At 39.6% G+C, this 25,405-nt stretch overlaps 1 protein-coding gene across 5 annotated transcripts in view; it reads left to right on the forward strand.

Annotated features, from left to right (window-relative positions):
• The window catches only part of NR6A1 (nuclear receptor subfamily 6 group A member 1), a 216,853-nt gene that overhangs the window by 167,661 nt on the left and 23,787 nt on the right, over positions 1-25,405 (forward strand). For 3 of the 5 annotated variants that reach the window (XM_069582499.1, XM_069582500.1, XM_069582503.1), the window contains 2 exons: positions 12,606-12,848; positions 22,599-22,654. In XM_069582499.1, coding sequence (XP_069438600.1) covers positions 12,606-12,848; positions 22,599-22,654 — 299 coding nt within the window. The remainder of the gene's footprint in view (positions 1-12,605; positions 12,849-22,598; positions 22,655-25,405) is intronic. The other 2 variants (XM_069582501.1, XM_069582502.1) reach the window with 1 other exon arrangement.

A 25,405-nucleotide genomic window follows, 5' to 3' on the forward strand; every position in this document is an offset into this window, starting at 1 on the left:
CTTGCCAATGCAGGAGACACAAAACGCAGGTTCTGTCCCTGGCCTGGGAAGATTCCCTGGAGGAAGAAATGGCAACCTACTCCAGTGTTCTTGCCTGAAAAATTCCAGTGACAAAGGAGCCTATCTGGCTATAGTCCTTGGGGTCACAAAAGAGTCAGACGTGACTTAGCGACTAAACAACAACAACAAAGATGGCTTCATTTTATAGATCTCTTTATGGATCTGGAACTTGACATTTCTACTTCTAAAGATTAATCAGTGTCCATAGAGACCCTAACTGAACTCTCCATCAGCCCTTCCCTCTCTACGCCAGAGTGTTATTTAACATGTGAAGAAATGAGATTTAATGATAGTTCCTGTTTCCTGCTCTAGAATAATTTCTGATTAAAAATAGATTGTTAAGATTATTTCTAAATTTTGGAAGACTTTAGCAAAGAAAAGCATGTTACCTTTCTTGGTAATAATGCCCGTGTGTGGTTACATTTCCCCTTCATGAATCTTAGAGCCTTGTCATGGTGAAGGGTCTTGCATAACTCAATGAAGCTACAAGCCATGCAATGCAGGGCCACCCAAGATGAATGGGTCGTAGTGAAGGGTTCTGACAAATCATGCTCCACTGGAAGAGGAAATGGCAACCAACTCCAGTATTCTTGTATCAGGAACCCCATAAGCAGTATGAAGGGAAGATGAGCCCTCCCAGGTTGGAAGTTGTCCAGTATGCTACTGGGGAAGAGTGGAGGACAATTACTAATAGCTCCAAAAAGAGTGAAGTGGCTGGGCCAAAGCAGAAATGATGCTCAGTTGTAAATGTGTCTGGTGGTGAAAGTAAACTCTGATGCTATAAAGAACAATACTGCATAGGAACTGGGACTATTAGATCCATGAATCAAGGTAAATTGCACGTGGTCAAGCAGGAGATGGCAAGATTGAACATCGACATCTTGGGAATTAGTGAACTAAAATGGACAAATGGGCAAATACAACAGAGATGACCATTATATCTAATGGGCAAGAATCCCTTAGAAGAAATGGAGTAGCCCCCATAGTCAACAAGAGAGTCCAAAATACAATATTTAGGTGCAGCCAAAGAACTTCCCTGGTGGCTTAGATGGTAAAAGCATCTGCTTGCAATTTGGGAGACCCAGGTTCAATCCCTGGGTGGGAAAGATCCCTTGGAGAAGGAAATGGCAACCTACTCCAGAACTCTTGGCCTGGAAAATTCCACGGTTGGAGGAACCTTGTAGGCTACAGTCCATGGGGTCGCAAAGAGTCGGACACAACTGAGCGACTTCACTTTCACTTTTCAAAGCCAGAAAACCATCAACTCTGCTTCATTGACTGTGCTAAAGCCTTTGACTGTGGATCACAACAAACTGTGGACAATTCTTAAAGAGATGGGAATACCAGACCACCTTAGCTGCCTCCTGAGAAACCTGTATGCAGGTCAATAAATAACAGTTAGAACTGGACATGAAACAACAAACTGGTTCCAAACTGGGAAAGGAGTTCGACTAGGCAGGTATTGTCACTGCTTGTTTAAACTTATAGGCAGAGTACATCGTGAGAAATGCGATGCTGGATGCATCACAAGCTGGAGTCAAGATTGCCAGGAGAAATATCAACAACCTCAGATATGCAGATGATAACCAGTCTAATGGCAGAAAGTGAAGAGGAACTAAAGAATCTCTTGATGAGGGTGAAAGAGTGAAAAAGCTGGCTTGAAACTCAGCATTAAAAAAATTTAGATCGTGGCATCTGTCCTTTCACTTCATGGCAAATGGAAGGGGAAAAAATGGAAGCAATGACATATTTTATTTTCTTGGGCTCTAAAATCACTGCAGATGCTGACTGCAGCCATGACAGTAAAAGACACATGCTCCTTGGAAGGAAAGCTATGACAAACCTAGACAGCTTATTAAAAAGCAGAGATGGCACTTGGCCAACAACGGCACTTGGCCAACAAAGGTCTTTAAAGAATACAGACACACACACACACGTTTTTTCCAGTAGACACACACACACACGGTTTTTACACACACACACACACACACACACACACACGGTTTTTCCAGTAGTCACATATGAATGTGAGAGGAGATCATAAAGAAAGCTGAGCACTGAAGAAATGATGCTTTCAAATTGTGGTGAGTCTTCAATAGAAGACTCTTTGAGAGTATCTTGGACAGCAAGGAGGTCAAACCAGTCAATTCTAAAGGAAATCAACCCTGAATATTCATTGGAAGGACTGTTTCTGAAACTCCAGTACTTTGGTAACCTGATAACAGCCAACTCACTGGAAAAGGCTCTGATGCTGGGAGAGATTGAAGGTAAAAGAAGGGGGCAGCAGAGGATGAGATGGTTAGATAGCATCACTGACTCAGTGGACATGAATTTGAGCAAATTCTGGGAGACAGTAGAGTACAAAGGAGCCTGGTTTGAGGCTCCTCCATCCATGGAATTTTCTAGGCAAGAGTACTGGAGTGGGTTGCTATTTCCTTCTCCAGGGGATATTCCCGACCCAGGGATCGAACTGGGTCTCCCGCTTTGCGGGCAGATGCTTTACCGTCTGAGCCACCAGGGAATCAATTATAAATCAACTTAAAATTATTTGCCTTCTCTGAAAGTTTCACATAAATGAAATCATATAGTATGTAATCTTTTCCATCTGGCTTCTTTCACAGGTGGGAAACATTACTGAAGAATGTCGAAGCATGTCACTGATCATACATCCTAGATTTACTGGCAGAGGCAAATAGGAAGTATTGATAAAGAATTATCAGGAACAATATTGGAGTAAGGCTGATAAATTTTGAAAATAGGGATATCAGAGTAAACTTGATAAAAAATTATGAAAAAGATGGTATGAGTAAACTTGATGTAACTCAGTGTAACACGAATTGAAAAACTGCTTCTGTTTATTAAAATTTAGATGAGGTGTAACAACTGAATCTTTAATTCTAGACTAAGTAATTTCCAGAACTGAAAATCCATAATAGATTTACGGTCACTTTTGAGTAACTTGCATGCATTGTGATTTTTTTTTTGCTCAATAATAAAATGATCTAATTCTATTAAAAAAAAAAAAAAAGGAGCCTGGTTTGCTGCAGTCAATGGGGTCATAAAGAGTCAGGCACAACTTAGTGACTGAATGACTGGTTGCATTTATTTCTCATAAGTGACCGGCAAGCCTCCTTGAGAACATTTTGCAGGAAAAAAATTGTGGGCAGATTGTCACTGTTTTACATAAAGAAGGGTAGGACATAAATTGATTTATCTGCAGATATTTGTGGGTAACTCGATAGTCTTGCTGAAGCTTAGTGGACTGTACTGGCTATTTTAAAAGCGAATGAGATTGTTTTGAGGAAAACCCAAGTTACTGGTGTCTAGCACCAAAGTTAAGACATTATATACCAGTTGTTTCTTCTGTTTATGCCCTCTTCTGCTTTCACTTGTCTAACTGAGAGTCATACATTAGAACTTGCTCCTCTATGAAATCTGTTATTATCTTACTTTGCCACCAGACTGACTGAATACTCCTTTGTGTTAGTGGAATTTTTTAAGTTAAAAATAGAAAAAGACAGTCAACAATATTGTCAGTTTGTAAAGCTGTTTCATTCTAATACAGACCATGAGGAAGCTAGAGCTCCATGTTATTTATAGGTAATCTGTTAATTCATTGATTCTCACAACAATTCCTTGAAGAAGGGAATCTGATCCACATTTTAAAGAAAAGAAACTGAGGCACCTCTGGCAAGGTTTAAGAAGCTTTCCAAAGTCACACAGCTAGCAAGTCACAGACCCTAGATTATTCAAGCCCAAGGATTCTGACTGTACAGACCAACTTCTTAATCTCTATATTCTACTGCCTCTGCTTAGAAGATTTTGTAGAGCTGACAGTTGTCTCTTTCCTTTCCATCTTTGAGTTGAGACTTACCTTGCCATGGGCCTTAAGCTCAACTCTACCTCCCCACCCAAAGCTTGATCCCTTGACACCAGGCAAATCTGTTTACCTAATTCCAGTCTTCTCAATTAAAGCTTAACGTTTCTAAAAACTCTTAGTTTCCACCCTCCTCTCTTCTCTTACTCTTGGCAAAAGGAGCAAGAGAGGAAGATTCCAACAGTTTTTACTTCACTGTTTGATTTTTTCCCTTTATTCATCAATTTTCAGAATAACGAGTTGGTATCATAGCATCCTCCAGTGGTAACTAATGAGGTTTTCTGTTTTAATATTATTATAAATGAATTGATTTTGATATTTGAAGTGTTTTAATCCATTGCCATAGTCATTATTTTTGATGATAGTCTTCCTTTTAGGCCAGTGGGAGGCTTTTGTGTTGCTCCCTGTATCCTTTTGACATGACCCCATTGTTAGTCTTGGGTAGTACAAGACTTCAGCTTTTGTATTGTTGTTGTTCAGTCGTTAAGTCATGTTTGACTCTTTGCAACCCCGTGGACTGCACCACGCCAGACTTCGCAGAATTTGCTATCACTATCTCCCAGAATTTGCTCAAACTTATATCCATTGAATCAGTGATGCCATCCAACCATCTCATCTTCTGTCGCCTGATTCTCCACCTGCCTTCAAGCTTTCCCAGCATCAGGGTCTTTGTATCAGGTAGCCAGAGTTATTGGAGTGTCAGCTTCAGCATCAGTCCTTCCAGTGAATATTCAGGGTTGATTTCCTTTAGGTTTGATTTTTTTTTGCTGTCCAAGGGACTGTTGAGAGTCTTCTCCGTCACCATAATTCAAAAGCATCAGTTCTTTGGCACTTAGCCTTCTTTATGGTCCAGCTCTCACATCTGTACCTGACTACTGGAAAAACCATAGCTTTGACTGTACGGACCTTTGTTGGCAAAGTAATGTCTCTGCTTTTGAATATGCTGCCTAGGTTTGTCATAACTTTCCTTCTAAGGAGCAAGTGTCTTTTAAATTCATGGCCACAGTCACTGTCTGCAATTATTTTGGAGCCCAAGAAAATGAACTCTGTCACTGTTTCCACATTTTCCCCATCTGTTTGCCATGAATGATGGGACTGGATACCATGATCTTAGTGTTTTCACTCTCCTCTTTTACCTTCATCAAGAGGCTCTTTAGTTCCTCTTCACTTTCTGCCATAAGGGTGGTGTCATCTGCATATCTGAGGTTATTGATATTTCTCACTGCAATCTTGATGCCAGCTTGTGCTTCATCCAGCCTGGCATTTCCCATGACATACTCTGAATTTAAGTTAAATAAGCAAGGTGACAATATACAGCCTTGATGTACTCCTTTCCCAATTTTGAACCAGTACATTGTTCCATGTCTGATTCTGTTGCTTCTTGACCTGCATACAGGTTTCCCAGGAGACAGGTAAGGTGGTCTGGTACTACCATCTCTTTAAGAATTTCCCACCATTTGTTGTGATCCACAGTCAAAGGCTTTAGCATAGTCATCGAAACAGAACTAGATGTTTATTTGGAATTCCCTTACTTTTTCTGTGATCCAGCAGATGTTGGCAATTTTGATCTCTGGTTCCTCTGCCTTTTCTAAATCCAGCTTGAACATCTGGAAGTTCTCAGTTCATGTACTGCTTGAAGGATTCTGGGCATTACCAGGCTAGCATGTGAAATGAGCTCAATTGTATGGTAGTTTGAACATTCTTTGGCATTGCCCTTCTTTAGGATTGGAATAAGAACTGACTTTTTCCAGTCCCGTGGCCACTGCTGAGTTTTCCAAATTTGTTGGCATATTGAGTGTAGCACTTTAACAGCATCCTCTTAGGATTTGAAGTAACTCAGCTGAAATTCCATCACCTTCACTAACTTTGTGTAGTAGTGCTTCCTAAGGCCCACTTGACTTCACATTCCAAGATGTCTGGCTTTAGGTGAGTGACTTCACCATTGTGGTTATCTGGGTCATGAGGATCTTTTTTGTATAGTTTTTCTGTGTATTCTTGCCACCTCTTCTTCTTTTTCTTCTTTTTTTTGGGGGGGGGCACCTTTTTCTAATCTCTTCTGCTTCTGTTAGGTTTTTGCCATTTCTGTCCTTTATTGTGCCCATCTTTGCATGAAATGTTTCCTTGGTATCTCTTAATTTTCTTGAGATATCTAGTCTTTACCATTCTGTTGTTTTCCTCTATTTCTTTGCATTGTTCACTTAAGGCTTTCTTATCTCTCCTTGCTCTTATCTGGAACTCTAAACTCAATTGGGTGTATCTTTCCCTTTCTCCTTTTCCTTTCACTTCTTTTCTTTTGCCAGCTGATTGTAAGGTCTGCTCATTCCACTCCAGTATTTTTGCCTTGAGAACCCCATGAACAGTATGAAAGGCATCTTCTATATATTCTGCCTCAAACCTGAAACAGCTGTTTTTCTTAGGAGTCCTGGCTCCTGTTCACATGAAGTGGTATTTTTAGAGTACACAGTCTGAGCCCTTCCACCTTCTAGTATTCCTGATCAAGGCAAGCATTCCATTTCCCTGTAAGTTAATAAGAGTCTTCTCTTTCCTACACTATTATTTAACCCATTGCTATTTGTGTAGATAGCAAACTCCCTTGTCAGAGTTTCGAATACCTATCATATTTTAAACCCTCAGATTTTCATCAACAACTCTGTCTCTTATCTTATTGAGCACTATAGTTACCAAGCAGCATACTCTCTTCTTTGGTGCTGTTGTTTCTGTTGCTTTCATTTATTTATTTATTTATTTATTTATTGAAGTATAATTGATTTCCAGTATTAGTTTCACATATACAACATAGTGAGTGATTCAATATTTTTGTAGATTATACTCCATTTAAAATTACTGTAAAATACTGGTTATGTTCCCATAGTCTCCATTTTGAAGTGCTTATTTGGCTGATTTTCTTCCCATTGTATTTTCAGGTAGACTAACACAGGTTAAGAACATTGAATTAATAGCTTAAGAGTGCTAAATGTTTGTGAACCATCTGCTTTATGGTAGCTCACTAGTGAAAGAATACTGTAGATATAATGAATCTGAAATTTCAGTGAGGCATCTAGCAGTCATTCATGGTATCATGTATAAGATAGAGAAATGCAAGCCAGACTAGGGTGTCTGGCTAATTAACAGACAGAACTAGTTGAACAACTGTTTCCAGTTGGTTAATTTGCTTAAGTCACGTTGAGAAGAGGCTCCAACAACTTGCCTGAGGCCACTTTCTGTTGAATATTGTTTTAAAGTTAGGAATGAATATTATCTAGTATTAACCATACAAGGTAAAAAGGAGGAGGGTAAAATAACTAATGTACCAGGTGGCCAGATCCCCAGAGTTCCACAGACCAGAATGATATATGGAATTTCTTATATAAAGATAAAATTGATCAAAGACAAATGTAAAGTCCAACTCTTGGGTTCAAGAAATCCTACTTTTCTCAGGAAAGGACTATGAAAGACATATATTAATGGTATACTTGATACATACTTCAGGATTTAGATTTCTGTAAACCAGATGTGAATTAAGTATAGGGGGACTGGAAATACAGTAGTCTCAGAAGTTTTTGAATTCTGATTTCAGTTTCACTCCTGGCTATATATAACCAATTAAATTTCGTTACCTCTTTAAGCTGGGCTGCCCTTGTGGCTCAGCTGGTAAATAATCCACCTGCAATGCAGGAGACCTGTGTTCGGCCCTGGATTGGGAAGATCCCCTGGAGAAGAAAAAGGCTACCCACTACAATATTCCGGCCTGGAGAATGCCATGGACTGTATAGTCCACGGGGTCGCAAAGAGTCGGACATGACTGAATGACTTTCATTCACACACTCACTCACTCACCTCTTTAAGCTTCATTTTTCCCATTATAAAATGTGTATCATTTTTATAGCATTATATCATCAATAATTATAAAATTGTATGTGTTTACTGGTGTTTGCTGATTGATAGCTGCAGATATATAAGACTAATTGAGCCTTAAATTAAGGAGAACAAACCATTCAGTTCTGGTTACTTGGTTTTATGAGAAATTTTGATACTATATGATTAAGACTAAGAAATAAAAGAATTCAGTTAGGAACTCCATTTATCTTTAAGTGAATGATTGGTTTATGAATTAGGCTAGGTTATACATACATTTTTTGCCCGCAAGCACATGACTCAAGGCAATGAGGAAGGCTTCAGGTTAACAGACTTTGGCTCAATGTAAAGTAAAACTTTTGAACCATTAAAACCATCTAAAATGGAATGAATGGAATGAAGTACCTTATTGAGCCGCTGGAGATGTGCAAGTAGAGTATGGGGTAACTAACCCCTTGTCTAGGAATATCATAGAGGGAATGCATGCCTCAGGTCAACTTGTTCAAGACAACTTGAAAGGCCCCTTCTAACTCCAAGATTCCTGGCTATATGAAGATAATGATACCTCTCACAGTCATTATGATGAATAAATAGTACATGTAAAAACTTCTTGAACATTGCATGGTACACAACCGAATATTTTTTTCCCATATCTACAAGATAAAAATAATCCTTGCCCTGGTCTTGGTACAGGTGAGATAAGGAATGTAAACATGCTTTAAATACCCTTCAAGTCCTTTATAAGAATAAGAGTTGCAAAAACCTATCTGACATCTGGCCAAGAACCATTTAGGGACATTTTGCTTATGTTTATTCATTTACAAAGTAAAACATTGGCTTTTTAGCTTTTGTGTGTTTGTTTTTCAAGAGGAGAAAGGCCTGACTTACTTGCATAGACTGAATAAATTTGGCTTGCTTTGGCCACAGAGTATGTTAGTTAGGTGCATAGACTTTGGGGATCCCAGCCCTAGCTCCCTTTCTTACTGGCTGGGTGACTGTTGAAAAGTGATATCACCTCATGAGCTTCATGAGTTTCTTCACCTGTAAAGTAGGGTACCTCATTTAGGTTTGTGGTGGTGATTCAGCACAATAACATGTGTTACGTGCTTGGCTGAGAGCCTACACCCAAGTGCTCAGTTAACAATAGCTTCTTCTGTTATTGCCCGCTTCCCTGGTGGCTCAGACCATAAAGAATCTGCCCACAATGCTGGAGACCCAGGTTCAGACCCTTTGTTGGAAGATTCCCCTGGAGAAGGAAATGGCTATCCACTCCAGTATTCTTGCCTGGAGAATTCTATGGCAGAGGGGCCTGGTGAGCTATAGTCCATGGGCTCGGACAGGACTGAGGAAGTAACACTCACTCTTCTGTTGTTATGATCTTTCCCAACGTGCTATGAGAGAGATTTGCCAAATGCTTCTTTGAAGGGCTACGAGTTTGATTGGAAGAGGGCCTTTCTCTTTTATGTTTGAGAAGCTTCCGTCTGAGTTGGTTTCCTAGTCTGTGGCATAGACAAGGGTTTATAGAAGCAAAACATGGCAATAAGAAAAGCTATGACCAGAGAAAGCAGTCAGAGGACCCCAAGAGAATCTAGTCACTGCACCCATCAGTGGAGAAATATCTCCCTCTAGTCTTTGATGTCAGTGTGGCCTTTTTAACGCTTATGAAAAGAACAAGCATGTTACAAGACATGAGCAGATTCTTAAAAGGTCTGTCTTTGATTGTTCTGGGGGCCCTTTGCTCCTGGATCCATCCAGATGCTGCACAGAATGCCTGCAAGTGCTTTATGAAGATATTATTGATCTCCAGTCCTGAGACTGGCAGATGAAGCTCAGCCACTTCCTAAATGGACTAGTTACTTAACTTTTTTGGAGATCTCTAAATGTATTCATTTACAAAATAATGATAACAGTTGTACTCATCTTTGGGATTATGAGAATTACATGACACGACACAAAGAAAGCACACTGCCTAGTTGTAGGTGTTCAGTGAAATCATATCCATGAGGTGTAGTTCTTACAGATATTGATTAATTATAACCATTTTAAAGTCTATTCTCGCAGAGTTCTTGTATATATTTTAATGTATGCATATAATAGAATATTGACAACTTTAAAATTAGAAAATTTAGATTCTCCATAGCCAATCATGATTTCCTGACAGTATTCCATGGCCTATTTCTAAGCCCCTTCAGCAGTTCAAGCCCAGCACTCTTAAGAGGTTTTTATCTCAAAAAAAAAAAGAGGTTTCATCTCACAGACAGTGCTGTGGTCATGCCATTCATTGGCCTATTTGGCCTTGCCTGGTTTAGTTTTTTAATTTGCTATTGTAACTTTGCTCTAATGTTTTCCTTGAGCTTACTTTGCATTCTTTAAAGGAAAAGAAAAGAAATGTTTATTATACCAGGAACACTTTATAGGAAATCTTAGTGAAGTTTCTTTTAGCTGCAAATAATATAAACACATTTAAGTTAGCTTAAGGAAGGATTGTGTTATAGAAACTGATATTCCCATGTTTATCAATTTGACCCAAGTTAGGAAGTGAATACAGGTCTCAGAAAGACTTAGAAAGGTCTATAACTAGGAACTGTTCAAAAAACCTAGGCAATTCCCCTTTTTGTATGTCTTTCCCTATTTCCCTAGCTGTGTAGTCTCATATATCTGCTTTTCTCTGCATACCTGCTATTTGCTGTGTGACTCTGAGCAAGAATCTTAATAGATCTGTGTCCTTGTATGAAAAAAAAATGTATTAGTTTCCTTTGTTGCTGTTAAAAATTACCAGAAACTGGGTGGCTTAAAATGATAAAAATTTATTCTTTCACAGTTCTAGAAGCCAGAAATCCAGAGTCAGTAAGCTGAAATGAAGGTGTGGGCAGAGCCACACTTTCTTTAGAGGTTCTGAGGGAAAATCCATTCTTTGCCTCTTTGAGCTTGTAGTGGCTGCTGGTTAGTCCTTGGCTTCTGGCCAGCGTTTCCCTCTGTCTTCACATCACCTTCCCCTGTACACATGTGTGCGCTCCTGCATGTGCGCGTCCTCTGCTATCTGTATCAAGTCTCCCTCTAGTCTCTCTTATAAAAACATATGTGGTAGGCGTAGAGAAGACACATGTGGTTGGAGGGTAGGGGAAGAATGGATTGGGTATTTGAGATTAGCAGATGCAAACTACTACGTATAGAATGGGTAAACAAGGTCCTGCTGCACAACACAAGGAGCTATGCTCAATATCTGACAAACCACAGTACGAAAGAATGTGAAAAAGAGTGTACATCTGCATAACTGAATCACTTTGCTGTACAGCAGAAATTAACACAAAACTGATCAACTATACTTCAATAAAATAAATTTTAAAAAACCATGTGGGGACTTCCTGGTGATGCAGTGGTTAAGACTGTGTCTGCACTTTCAGTTCAAGGGATGCGGATTTGATCCCTGGTTGGGGAATGAAGATTCCACATGCCTTGTGAGGGGGAAAAAAAACAAAAAAAGTAATTGCAAGTAGGGCCCACTTTTATAATCTGCCCTTGGTGTGATCATATCTGCAAAGACTTTTTTTTCTTATAACATTTACAGGTTCCAGGTATTAGGACCTGATATCTTTGAATGGCCTTTATCTAGCCTACTACAAATGGGGATCATAAAGACGTATCTCAAATTTGGCAAATAATAAAGGCTGTGTAAATGCCAGCCTCCTCCTTTCTCTATATCTATGCCCTTCTTTAACATTCCCTTCACATACTTTTCTGGAATGTTACTATCACTTTAAGTGTGAACCTGTTTGGATGATAATGAAAATAATAGCTATCTGGTAGCTCAGAGGTTAAAGTGTCTGCCTGGAATGCAGGAGACCAGGGTTCGATCCCTGGGTCGGGAAAATCCCCTGGAGAAGGAAATGGCAACCCACTCCAGTACTCTTGCCTGGAGAATCCCATGGAGGGAGGAGCCTGGTAGGCTACAGTCCATGGGGTCGCAAAGAGTCGGACACGACTGAGCGACTTCTCTTCTCTTCATTAACTGTCTATGGTAGCCCAGGCACCATATACTGTGTTTGAGTATTTTATATAATATAAACTCAATATATATAAATATATATGCGAGTATTTTATAAAAATGCACAGTGTTTAATAAAATAACTGTGCTTTAGTATTTTATCTGTGTTATATAGATGACAGTAAAATCCCCATTTTACAGATGAGAGAAACAGCTCAGAGTTAATTTGCCCACGTTCACCTACCTGCTAAGTGCCGGAACTAGGGTACAACTAAGGATCTTTAATTTTGAGGGCTGTGTCCTTATACCTTGCTTATTACTGAGTGCAGTTCAAATCTCTGGTCTTCTGCCTTGGCCTCTGATCAGAATCTTTCCAGGAGGTTTCTTTTTTTTCTGTTTTTTGTTTTAATTGAGGTATAGTTGAGCATGGAAGCTTCTTCACTGGTTAATGATTATAACTGTCATTTATTGGGTGTATACCATATGCTGGACACTTAGATACATGATAAGTAATCCTTACCACCTTCCTACAGGGTAGAAGTGGTAGGCTACCACTAAAGAAAGTAAGGGAGAGGGAGAAGCCTTCCACATTTCTGATTTGGATACTCTTAAGTGATGATGAAACTCAGAGAACATGAGTTCTATTTTCAGTTAGGCTTTGTTTGTGGAAACTACAGGTAGATGAAGGAGTCTGTTCCTACAGCAAGATGCCACCTCTGCCAGTTAGCCTGGAGAAGGTTATGTTCAGGATCTACCCAGGGTTGCTTCTTTCAGAACTGCAGGCTTAAAGTCATCATTTCCACTATGCTCTAACTTTCACGTATTCAGTTTCTGTTCCAGATGATCGCGCTGAACAACGAACCTGTCTTATTTGTGGCGACCGTGCCACAGGCTTACACTATGGAATCATCTCCTGTGAGGGCTGCAAAGGGTTTTTCAAGCGGAGCATTTGCAACAAGCGGGTATACCGGTGCACTCGTGACAAGAACTGTGTCATGTCTCGGAAGCAGAGGAACAGGTGCCAGTACTGCCGCCTGCTCAAATGCCTCCAGATGGGGATGAACCGGAAGGGTAAGTGGTGCTTGCAGCTCTACTGCCCACCCTTTACCCATCATTTTATCTTCAGTGTCAGCTAGTAAGCCTTGGAGTTAGACGTTTCCTACGCCTACACTATATACTAGGCATTGTACTGTGTATGTACTCATAATCTGCCTACAAGGATCTCCCAGATTAGGTGGGTAAAAGACTGATGAGGCAGGCATTAAGGATCCTGTGAAAAGGAATGCACAGGCTCCATATGGCAAGACCCCAATCAACAATCAGGCACTAATAACTAGGATTAATATACTCCACTAGTTTTTTCATGGCATAATGAAAAGAAGTAGGAATTTTATATGAAAAGACAAGAAGGCTGTAGGTCCCCTTGAATGTGTTAGCATTCTGTTTGGTAGAATCATGGCATACTCAGGTTAGACATGCCCAGAAATCTGCATCCAAGTTGGTGAAGAATTAGGGATTTATTGGCAAGTTTTCCAAGAGCCACTAGCCTAAAATGGCACAAATAAACCAATATTCTAAGGAAGTTGGCCTGGAGGGCAGCTTTGAAGAATGAATTGGGCTGATGGAAGCAGAAAAACCACCTAGAAAGTTTTTAGAAGGGTCCAGAAGAAAGGGAAGGGGGGAAAGTGATGGCATGGATGGGGAGATGTAGGAGAAGCTCACCTCGTAGGAATTGGTGACATACTGAGTATTTGGCCTTACTAGAAATTGAAACTGAAGATTCACATTAATAGTAAATTAATTAATAAAGAGTGGGGCAAAATATTGACCTTTGTAGGTGCTAAATTTGAAGTACCTGAGAAGGACACCCATAGATGTCCACTAAGGAAGTTGGATATATAAATTGGATTGGAACTGAGGTGACAAGCCCTGCCTACCAGTAGAAGTTTGTGGAGCTGTTGGCATAGAGGTAGTAAAGTTTTGTTAGTGGGTAGAAATCACCCAGAGAGAGAGAACTTGGATACAGAAGAGAGAGCCAGTGTCAGAACTCTAGGAGTATTCTCATGGAGGGTGGAGAGTGGTGCAATGTAGTTCAGTAAAAGAGCCCAGATTCAGGAGGCAGAGGTTGGTGACAGACTAGATCTGTGACCTTGGACAGTTTGTTTTATGTCTCTAATGCTCAATAATCTTTACCTTTATAATGATATGATGAAACTTTCAGAGCTCTCTAGAGGGTTAAATATGACAGTGTATATAAAATACTCAGCAAGGTATTAGGAGCTCAGAGTAGTAGTATGGGGTGGGGATTAGTCAGATTTAATGAATTGTTCAACTTTTGGTTTTGTAGATACACTCAGATATCCTTCAGACTGGTTTTTTAAATTGTGTATGTTTTTAAAATTGTAAACTTGGCTATTACGAAGAAAGGTGAGAGATACGGGCTTCCCAGGTGGCTCAGTGGTGAAGAATTCACTGGCTAATGCAGGAAATGCTGGTCCATGGGGTCCTTCCTCTCCCTGAAAATCCTCTCCTGTCCCTACTGTCAGTTTACTCATATAGAAATTCCCCAATACCAAACAAGTAATGTCTTGAAAAGAGAGTCTGGTCATTCATGTGTCTCATATTTATCTAATTTGATTTTGGTCTCCAGTTTTCTCATCTTCCTTTGTTGCTGTCATTGAGAGAGAGAGTGGGACTGTTAGTCGCTCAGTCATGTCCAACTCTTCGCAACCCCATGGGCTGTAGCCCGCCAGGCTCCTCTGTAGGATTTCCCAGGCAAGAATACTGGAGTGGGTTGCCATACTCTTCTCCAGGGGATCTTCCTGACCTAGGGATTGAACCTGAGTCTCCTGCATTGCAGGCAGATTCTTTATCATCTGAGCCACCAGGGAAGCCATGCCTTCATTGAGTTTTATCAGAGCATGTTTATGGGTTGCCTTCTTGACTGTTTTCTTTTTTTTTTTCCCTTGACTGTTTTCTGATGAACCATACTGTTAATTCAGTGTGTTAAGATTCTGAGGCTTCCTGCCAAATTTGCCTGTTTCAGAGAAGAAGAAGCTTACCCACAGAAATCGTCTAACCATATCTAGGAGAAAATGACACAGGAGGTGTGAGGGATGTAAAGCTGCCTTACTAGGTTTATTTGCATGCCAAGCAGGCAGGCTCAGTTGCATAGTGAAGGCTTTGTCTCAGAGAGAAACGCTGCCACCTACTGGTTGGTGCTGAGAAAGCAGAATTAAAATTGCAGTTGCCATTGGAGTATTTTGGGGGCAATAGAACTATGGTGTTTGACACATAATTTTATGTATCTTGTCAAAACCTATAGAACTGAACACCGCAAAAGAAGTGAATTTTACTGCATATAATTTTTTTGAGCAACCATTATGGAAGGGGGAGGAAATGAACTGTAGGCTATGGCAAATCTAACTGGTAATAAAAATAAATCACAAAGACTCATTGAAAAGAATGAAGAAGAAAAGAGCTAGCCTTGGGAAATAGCATTTTGACTGTATACTATTAAAATTAAAGACAAAAAGAACTGTATACAAACAAAGCACTCTGATTTATAAATTTGATTCTCTCAAGGTTATGGTTTAGGAATTCTTTCACTACTTTGTTTGTATACTAGGGTTGAACACATAAGTAAATACATTGTTGATAATGAGAGTTGAGTTTCTCACAACAGGGAAAGAAGTTATAAATCAGGAAAGAGGAAGGCTAGAATGAAACCTCTGATGCTAGATTAGACTCAGAGGTTGTTGTAACATGGATTCATGTTTAGATAGATTTAAAAAAATAGTTATTATGTAGATACATGAATTTTATATATATACATATATTGCCTGACTCTAGGCATTGTGAAGGGCTAGAAGCAGTTACAACCCCAAGAGTAATGAGCACACCTAGTATCCACGCCTTGGTTTCTTAATATCAGTAAAAGGAGTCAGGACTCCCTGGAGAACTGGTTGACTTTAGGACTGAGGCAGGGAATATATAAGATGAGTCTGGAGCATCTTGTGGTGCCAAAAAGTTAGAATGTGCTATAGATATAGATATATGTTAGTTTATAATCCAAAGAATAAAATATCCATGAGTTCATACTGATAAAACGTATTGAGTAAATAGAGAAATGATGGTTCTTCCTTACTGAAGAATTCTAATTAGTAAGTGTAGAGAAAATAAGAGAGATGGACAGTCACCATTAGAGCACCACAGTAGTTGCTATAGGCAAGATCTACTGATGGATGCTAAAATTAGAGGCCATAGATTTGAACAGAATCAGAGTATTTAGAAGTCTCAGAATATTTAGTAATTACAAAGAGAAAAATAGTACTTTTCAGTAGAGAATTCTGACAGATATCCTTTAGCCAAGAGATCAAGAGTAACATGAATGTGTTTACATGGACATCATGTATCCCCAATATGATCACTGAGAAGAGCACACGTGCACATGTACACACACAGAGATGGAGAGGTTCATTCCCCAAAGCCCAAATCGAGCAATATTCTTCAAAATAACTGGCATTCTACAAAAGTCTCCAAAAGTGTCAAGGTCATAAAAGATAAAGACTGAGAAGCTGTCGCAGACTGGAGGAGACTCTGGAACCATGACAACTACATGCATTGTGAGATCCTGGGTTGGATTCTGAAACAGGAAAAGGGTATTAGTAGAACTAGGAAAATCTGAATAAAGTCTTTGGTGAATAGTGTTGTGCCAAAGTTAATTTTCTAGTTCTGATGAATGGTCTGTGGCTATGTAAGCTTAGTTTACAGAAGTGAAAGCTGGATGAGGAGTATATGGAAATTCTCTATTATTTTTACCATTGTTCTATAAATCTAAACTTGGCCTCAAATTTTAAAGATTAACTATTAAAAAATACAGCTGCCATGTGTACCCTCAGTCTCTGTCCCCCATCTTTGACACAGATATCTTTTCAGAACTCAAAATTGGCTGGTCAGGAAATTAATTAACAAGTCAATGAGGGAGATTTAAATAATGGTGGGAAGTAGAGGCTGGATCCTTTCTTTTCATCCCCACTACTACCTGAGTGCCCCCAATACACATTTTCCTCACACATCTTGCAGTCTTTAGGTAAAGTCAGGAGTCCTCGGAATAATTTTCAAGACTCCTCTGGCATCCCTTTCCTCCCTTCCCTGTAGGGGGAAGAATTATGTGCTCTTCCCACATATGCAGTTCTCTTAAGAACTCAAGGATGTTTCATGTTTTGGCAGCTTTGCACATTTGGTTTTATCTTCCTGGAATATTCTACCCCCTTTTTCATCACCTGACTTATTCACTCAGTTTTTATTTGTAACATCTTCTAAGAAGCCTTCTCTGACACTACCTCCCACTCACCTGATGACCTTCTTGAACTTCTGTAACCCATTTTTGCCCTCTGCATAGTAATGATCACCTTGTGCTCTTTGTCTGTTCTCCCCATTACTGAGTGATCCTTTCAAGGGTTGTGACCAAGTCTTACTTTTCTCTTACATCCCTTTTGGTGTAGGATGCTTCCTGGTTTGATGAATTGAGTGTGGTTGGTCAGGGATAGGGGAGACCGGATAGGAAGTTGGGTGAGGGGAATATTGTTAAAATCATTAGAGGCAAGAGGAAACTACACTGAGCCGCATGGGAAATTCATATCAGTTAAGTAGTTTTGTGGAAATATAAAATTCCCTTAGCTTTGTTGTCTCATAACTTGCTAGGTAACTAGTTCAAAAGTCCTCCAAGTCAACCTTCTTGGAGGAGGTTGGTGTTTGTAGGACATTGTGAGATAGTGATGCTGTGGCATTGCCATGTCACTGGACCAGGAGAAACAATGGAGTACTATGAGGGAGAGAAAATATTTGAGCAGAAATCGTGAAGGAAAAGAAGCTCAAACTCCTTAGAAACTTAAAGAGCTTTGTAAAAATGACTCTTGCTTCGGTCACTCTTCCTTAATGTGTATGATTAACTATTTGAGAGTAAGTTGAAGATTGATTCCCCTTCGCTTCTCACATAATTACAGCACTGTTATCAAAATCAGGAGATTTAACATGACATAGTACTATTAATATGAAATTAAAAGATGCTTGCTCTTTAGAAGAAAAGCTATGACAAATCTGCACAGTGTGTTAAAAAGCAGAGCCATCACTTGCTGACAAGTCATCCCTATAGTCAAAGCTATGGTTTTTTTAGTAGTCATGTATGGATATGAGAATTGGACCATAAAGAAGGCTGAGCACTGAAGAATTGATGCCTTGGAACTGTGGTGCTGGAGAAGACTCTTTGAGAGTCCCTTGGACTGCAAGGAGATCAATCCAGTCCTTCCTAAAGGAAATCAACCCTAAATTTTCACTGAAAGAACTGGTGCTAAAATCGAAGCTCCAATACTTTGGGCACCTGCTGTGAAGAGCCAACTCATTGGAAAAGACCCCAATGTTGGAAAAGATTGAGAGCAAGAGGAGAAGCGAGAGACATATAGTTGGATGGTGTCACTAACTCAATGGATGTAAGTTTGAGCAAACTCAGGGAGATAGTGAAGGACAGGGAAGCCTGGCATGCTGCAGTTCCTGGTGTCGCAGAGAGTCGGGAATGACTTGGCAACTGCACAACAACAACAATACTATTGTTTAATTGCCCGACCTATCTAAGTTTCACTAGTTATCCCAATGTCCCTTGTAGCAATTTCTATTTTCTAATCCAGGAGCCAGTGCAAAATCACACACTGTATTTAGTTTATAGGTCTCTTTAATCACCTTTAGTCTGAAGTGGTTCCTTATTCTTTTCTCATCTAAAATCATTTATTCTCTAGACTGTCCCTTAGTTTGCGTTTGTCAGTTTTCTCACAGTTAGGTTGCTCTTGATGCAGTTTTGGTGAGAATGCCACAAATGCAGTGTTGTGTCCTTGTAGTACATCCTGTCAGGAGTGCATGATGGGCTTCCCTGGTGGCTCATTGGTAAAGAATCCACCTGCCAATACAGGAAACAGAAGTTTGATCCCTGATCCAGGAGGATCCCACATGCCACAGAGCAGCGAAGCTCCTGTGCCACAGCTATTGAGCCTGTGCTCAGAAAAAGCCTGTGCAGCATGACCCAGCACAGCCAAAATTAAATAATATAAATTTAAAAATTAAAAAGAGTACATGGTATAAGTTTGTCCTATTATTGGTCATGTTACCTTGGACCACTTAGTTCAGGTGGTCTCACTTGGGTAAGGTGATGTCATCAGATTTTCCACTATAAAGTTTCTTGCTGAATAGAGGCAACAATATGTTCAGAGGCAAAACTGTGTTGTAAAACAGCATGGCATATTCAGGAACTAACAGTTCTCTATAGGTACAATGTAACATTTATGGCATAAGATGAGAATGGAGAGTCCCATAAGAACCAGATCCCAGAGAATCTTGAATGCCAAGCAAGGGAACTTGAATTTAATTAACCCGTAGACCACAATAAACCCAGTGGATTTTGAGCAGGGATTTGATGTAGTTAGCTTCGTGTCTGTCTTTCTGGTTTCTGGGTTTGGTTGGCTGCCAACGCCTAACCAGGTGAGGAATGCATTCTAGAGCAGGAAAAATATTTGTGCTTCTTTTGAGCAGATAGAAGAACCATAGCTGATGCCATTCTCTTAGGTTTAGATGAGAGGTGCAGCAGAACTCTTTCTGTGATCCTACCCAAAAGCCCTTTGTTTTGTTGTTTTAAGTAAGTTCACTACCAGAAAGACTCAGCCCTGCTGAAAAACTTGCTCTTAACTCAGTGTAGCATCAAGGAACAAGTACAGCTTTAGAATAAGAAGACCTAAATGGAAATCCCTGCTCTATCAGTTCTTAACTGAGTAACCGTGAACCAGTCCCTTTTTGTTTAAACTGCATAGGATATTAACGTATACTTTGTGTGTGTGTGCGTGCGTGCATGCACTGCTGTTTATTTTTTAATTTATTTATTTTAATTGGAGGATAATTGCTTTACAATATTGAGATGGTTTTTGCCATATAGCAACATGAATTGGCCACAGGTATACACGTGTGTCCCTCCCATCCTGACGCCTCCTACCTCCCTTCCCACCTCCCTCCCCACCCCATCCTTCTGGGTTATCCCAGAGCACCAGCTTTGGGTGCCCTGCTTCATGCATCGAACTTACACTGTCCATCTATTTTACATACGGTATTGTACATGTTTCAATGCTATTCTCTTAAATCATCCCACCCTCACCTTCTCCCACTGAGTCCAAAAGTCTGTTCTTTACATCTGTAGCAAAGGAGATACAGATGTAAAAAACACACTTCTAATATATACTTTTTAAGGTTGTTGTGAGGATCAATAGATCTGAGTATGATATAGGTTTTAAAGTATGAGCCAAATTTTTGTTTTAACAGAGGCACTATGACACATAATGTTGTTGCCCACACTTTAGGCAGTTTCATGCCATTTTAGCAAATGTTACCATCTCTGATTAAACCAGTACTATTGTTTATTTTATGTTCTTTAAATTATCTTTTTTAAAAAATCAAAGTGAATTTTCAAGTAGTTTTTAGCACTTCAGTGAATGGAAAATCAGTATTTTTTTTTAATGCACATTAGGATAAGTGTATAATTAAGACATTATCTATGCACAACCTAAAATTATGTTTCTCCAGTGGGATGCACACACATTTTGGGAAATTATAGTGGTGGAAAGAAAGTTGGTCTTAACCCATAGCCTGGGCTCCAAATCTTTATTCTAATATTTAGTTTCTATCACCCAAAGGAGAATATTTTTCTGAGCATTAGAGTTATTTGTTCAGTGGGAGTGATAATACTAATAATACTTTAGTCATGGGTTAACTTTACACATGACACCACCTAACATGTATATGAGTTTCTTACTCCAGGTGGGATTGAGGGACAACACAAGTTTTTAAATAACAGAGCAAGAAATTGATAAGATGTAAATCTTTTAAATTTATGGCACTTTAAACAAGAAAGAAAGCATGTTGAATTCCTTCCTCATCTCCAAGACATTGAGAGTGAAACATCAAGTGAGAAATATTCAGTGTTATACCTGCCAGTGATAGATTTTTGTTCTGTACCTGTGAGCTGAAGCAAAGGTATGTGTGAGATACCAGTTTTGGAAATAGAAGTGTCTAAAGACTGTCACTGGCCCTGAAACAGCAGCAAAGGAATTTTAAGATGTTTAGAACTTGAAATTAGGTTAAAAGAGAACAACCATCATGTCTCTAGATAATATATATCTAGCTGTATATGTTTCTTGCCCCCAATTCACAGTAGCCTTTTAAAATAGACTGTTACCTCCTACTTCATAAGTGGAAAGTAGTCACTCAATCGTATCTAACTCTTTGCAACCCCATGGACTGCAGCCCACCAAGCTCCTCTGTCCATGGGATTTCCCAGGCAAGAATACTGGAGTGGGGTTGCCATTTCCTTCTCCAGGGGATCTTCCCAACCAGGGATCAAACCCAGGTCTCCTGCATTGCAGGCAGATTCTTTGCCTTCTGAGCCACCAGGAAATGCCAAGTCCTGTTCTTGGAACTTTAGCTAAATTAGCTAACCCTCACAATTCCCCATAAGACAGGTTCTAATATTCCTCTTTGTTTTTCTGTAAAACTGAAATTCAGAGAGATGAAGAAACTTGTTTGTAGTTACTCAGACCTGGCAAAAACAGGGATTTAGACTCAAGTTTGTCTAAGTTGAAATGTGTGTTCTTCTAAGACCAAGAATGATGTCTGCTTTAAGGAAAATGAACTTCCTGTCAGCCTTTCAGTTATCCCAGGTAACTGTTAGGCTTGGAGCCTTTACCTTTACAGTCAACCAACCATGCCCTAAGGATTTTATAGATTGGATAACCTAACCTGAAAGTAAAAATATTGTATTTAAAAATGGAAATATTCTTTTTGTCTCCAGAAATAGATGGGGAAACAGTAGAAACAGTGTCATACTTTATTTTTGGGGCTCCAAAATCACTGCAGATGGTGATTGCAGCCATGAAATTAAAAGACGCTTACTCCTTGGAAGGAAAGTTATGACCAACCTAGATAGCATATTCAAAAGCAGAGACATTACTTTGCCAACAAAGGTCCATCTAGTCAAGGCTATGGTTTTTCCAGTGGTCATGTATGGATGTGAGAGTTGGACTGTGAAGAAAGGTGAGCACCGAAGAATGGACGCTTTTGAAGTGTGGTGTTGGAGAAGACTCTTGAGAGTCCCTTGGACTGCAAGGAGGTCCAACCAGTCCATCCTAAAGGAGATTAGTCCTAGGTGTTCATTGGAAGGACTGATGCTGAAGCTGAAACTCCAATACTTTAGCCACCTCATGCAAAGAGTTGACTCATTGGAAAAGACTGATGCTGAGAGGGATTGAGGGCAGGAGGAGAAGGGGACGACAAAGGATGAGGTGGCTGGATGGCGTCACTGACTCGATGGACATGAGTTTGGGTAAACTGTAGGAGTTGGTGACGGACAGGGAGCCCTGGCGTGCTGCGATTCATGGGGTCGCAAAGAGTCGGACACAACTGAGCAACTGAACTGAACTGAACCTTCTTGAATTTATCAAGGCTTTCAAATTCATCATCCTGGTGGGATATTTGTAGCTGTAGGACTACTAATAATGCCACCGTGTTTGTTGAGCATATTGAATGTATACAGTGTGTGTATCCAGTGCCTTGGAAGCCCAAAAGTATCTGCTGCCTATGATGGAAAGAATATGTGCTTCGGGTCCAGAAAGACCTGTGTTTTAATCTTAGCTTCACCAATTACTACCTTGTGCTTTTGGCCAAATAAGTTTTCTTTTTGTGCCTAGTCTTTTGTGGGCATGCTTCTTACTATTTTATATTTACTTCCAGCGATCAGAGAAGATGGCATGCCTGGAGGCCGGAATAAGAGCATTGGGCCAGTCCAGGTGAGTTCTGGGTCTTACTCTATGTGGTGCACCCTGGAAGCTGAAGCCTCCAGATGCTCCTGAAGCTGCTTACCTTGATCCTCCTATCTGCTTCTGGTGGGGAGCCAACTTTACTTTCATTCCTGTTAAACTGCTTTTAGAACCTGGGTATGAATGTGTTTTGCAAATCTTAAATATATGAAAGATAATGATTAAAGTTCTTGTGATCCCTCAACTTGCTTAAAGAATTTTTACAGAAGGTGAACCCAATTCTGGTTCTAAAGCATCCAGAGGATAATTTATTTGTTAACTTTTTGCCCACATGTCTTGTGGGATCTTACTTCCCTGACCAGGGATTAAACTCAGGCCCTCAACAGTGACAGCATGGAGTTCTAACCACTAGACTTCCAGGGAATTTCCCAGAGGATTTTTATGTCAGTCACTTAAGGTTGTGGGTTGTAGTTAGTCTGGCAGAAATCAGCAAGACTATTTAGCTATTCAATGCTGTTAAGGGTATTTCCACCTAAAGTTCATTGCCTTATTTGTAAAGTGAGGAAGGTAATACACATTCAGTCCCACAAACATTTACTCAGTAATACTTACTGTTTACCAGACTCCCTGTACTGTAAACTCAGTCTAGTGGGAAAGACATGTTTGTGAAGAGCTGGGTTAAAGGTAGGTGAAACTCGTGGCAAAGAAAAAGCAGTTAAAAGGGTTTTATAGGACTTCCCTCATGATCCAGTGGCTAAGGCTCCATGCTTCCATTGCAGGGGATGTGGGTTCTATCCCTAGTTGGGGAGATAAGATCCCACATACCATGTAATCCCCCCCAAGAAAAAAGCAGGGGGCAGGGGGAGAATGTTACAGAAGTCCAGGCAAGAGATACAGACTGTGGTTTCAAGTAGGGCAGTAATAGTGCAGATTGAGGAAAGGGAATAGATGCAAGAAATATTTAATAGGTAAAATTGGTAGGAGTTATCCAGTTGAATGTGGGGGAATGAGAGAAAGACAGGAATTCAGAATTGTCTTAAGACATACACTGATGATGTATGGGAGGGTTTTCTGTCATGTGAGCCTGGTATACATATGCACTCAGTTGGAGTCTCTGTTTAATCAAAACTTCTATTCATTTATTCAGATCATGTATATGTCTTGCAAATTAATATATTTCAGTCTGCATTCATATCTGCTCTATTTTGTGTGATAAAAACATATAACATGAAATACACCTCCCTAACAAATTAAGTGTACAATACAGTAGTGTCAACTATATGCACGTTTTGTATAGCAAATCTCTAGAACTTTTTTTAAAGCTTGTGACTGAAACTTTAATAGTAACTCCATATTTCTCCCTCCCCCCAATCCCTGACAACCATCATTCTACTTTCCCCTTCTAAGAGTTTGACAACTTTTGATACATCATACACGTGGAATCATGCAGCACTTGTCCTTCTGTGATTGCCTTATTTCACTTAGCGTAATGTCCTTAAGATTCATCCATGTTGTAGCACGTGACAGGATTCCTTCCTTTTTAAAGCTGAGTAATACTCCATTTTTGTATATAGCACATTTTGGGTTTTTTGTTTTTGCTCTGTGGTTTTTGCTTTTAATTTTTATTGGAGTATAGTTGATCTTCAATGTTGTGTTTCTGTTGTACAACAAAGTGAATTAATCCACTCTTTTTTTAGATTCTGTTCCCATTATAGGCTATTACTGAGTGTTGAGTAGAGTTCCCTGTACTGTAAAATAGGTCCCTTTTTAGTTATCTATTTTATAGATAAGTACTAGTGTAGGAGATTCTCAGTCCCAGTCTCCCAATTTTTCCCCCACCCATTATCCCCCTGGTAACCATAAGTTTGTTTTCTACATAAGTTCATTTGTACTTTTTTTTTAGATTCCATATAAAAGCTATATCATATGATATTTGTCTTTCCTTGGCTTACTTTCACTCGGTATGACAGTCTCTGGGTCCCATCCATGTTGCTGCAGATGGCATTATTTCATTCTTTTTTATGGCTGAATAATATTCCACCGTGTATATGTATATGTGTACCACACCTTTATCCATTCCTCTGTTGACGGACATTTAGGTTGCTTCCACGGCCTGGTTATTGTAAGTAATACATAGCACATTTTGTTTATTCATCCACTGATGGACAGTTAGAGTGTTTCTACCTCTTGGCTGTAGTGACAGTGGCCTCGGCTACAGTGAACATGGGAGTGCAAATATCTCTTCAAGATCCTAGTTTCAACTCTTTCGGATAAATACCTGAGTGGGATTACTGGGTCACATGGTAATTCTGTTTTTAAGTTTTTGAGAAACCTCCATACTGTTTTTACGTAGTCACCACACCATTTTATATTCCCACCCAAGTGCATAGGGTTCTAATTTTCCCCATCCTCTCCAGCACTTCTTGTTTTCTTGGGAGTTTTTGTTTGTTTGTGTAGTTGTTTGTTTGATTCTGGCCATCCAAATAGGTATGAGGTGATCTCTCATTACAGCTTTGATTTGCATTTCCCTGATGATTGGTGACATAGAGCATCTTTTTATATGCCTTTTGGGAATTCATTTGTTTTCTTTGGGGAAATGTCTATTAAGTATTTTGCTATTTTTTAATCAGGCCGATTAGTTTAATTGACTATTGGGTTGTAGGAACTCCTTATATATTTTGAATATTAACCTTTATCAGATATATGGTTTGTAAAAATTTTCTGGAGGGTGCCTGTTCACTTTGTTGACTTTGTTTTGGAGAAGTCTTTAGTTTAATGTAA

Source organism: Ovis canadensis, chromosome 3, assembly GCF_042477335.2.
Source record: "Ovis canadensis isolate MfBH-ARS-UI-01 breed Bighorn chromosome 3, ARS-UI_OviCan_v2, whole genome shotgun sequence".
Lineage (NCBI taxonomy): Eukaryota > Metazoa > Chordata > Mammalia > Artiodactyla > Bovidae > Ovis > Ovis canadensis.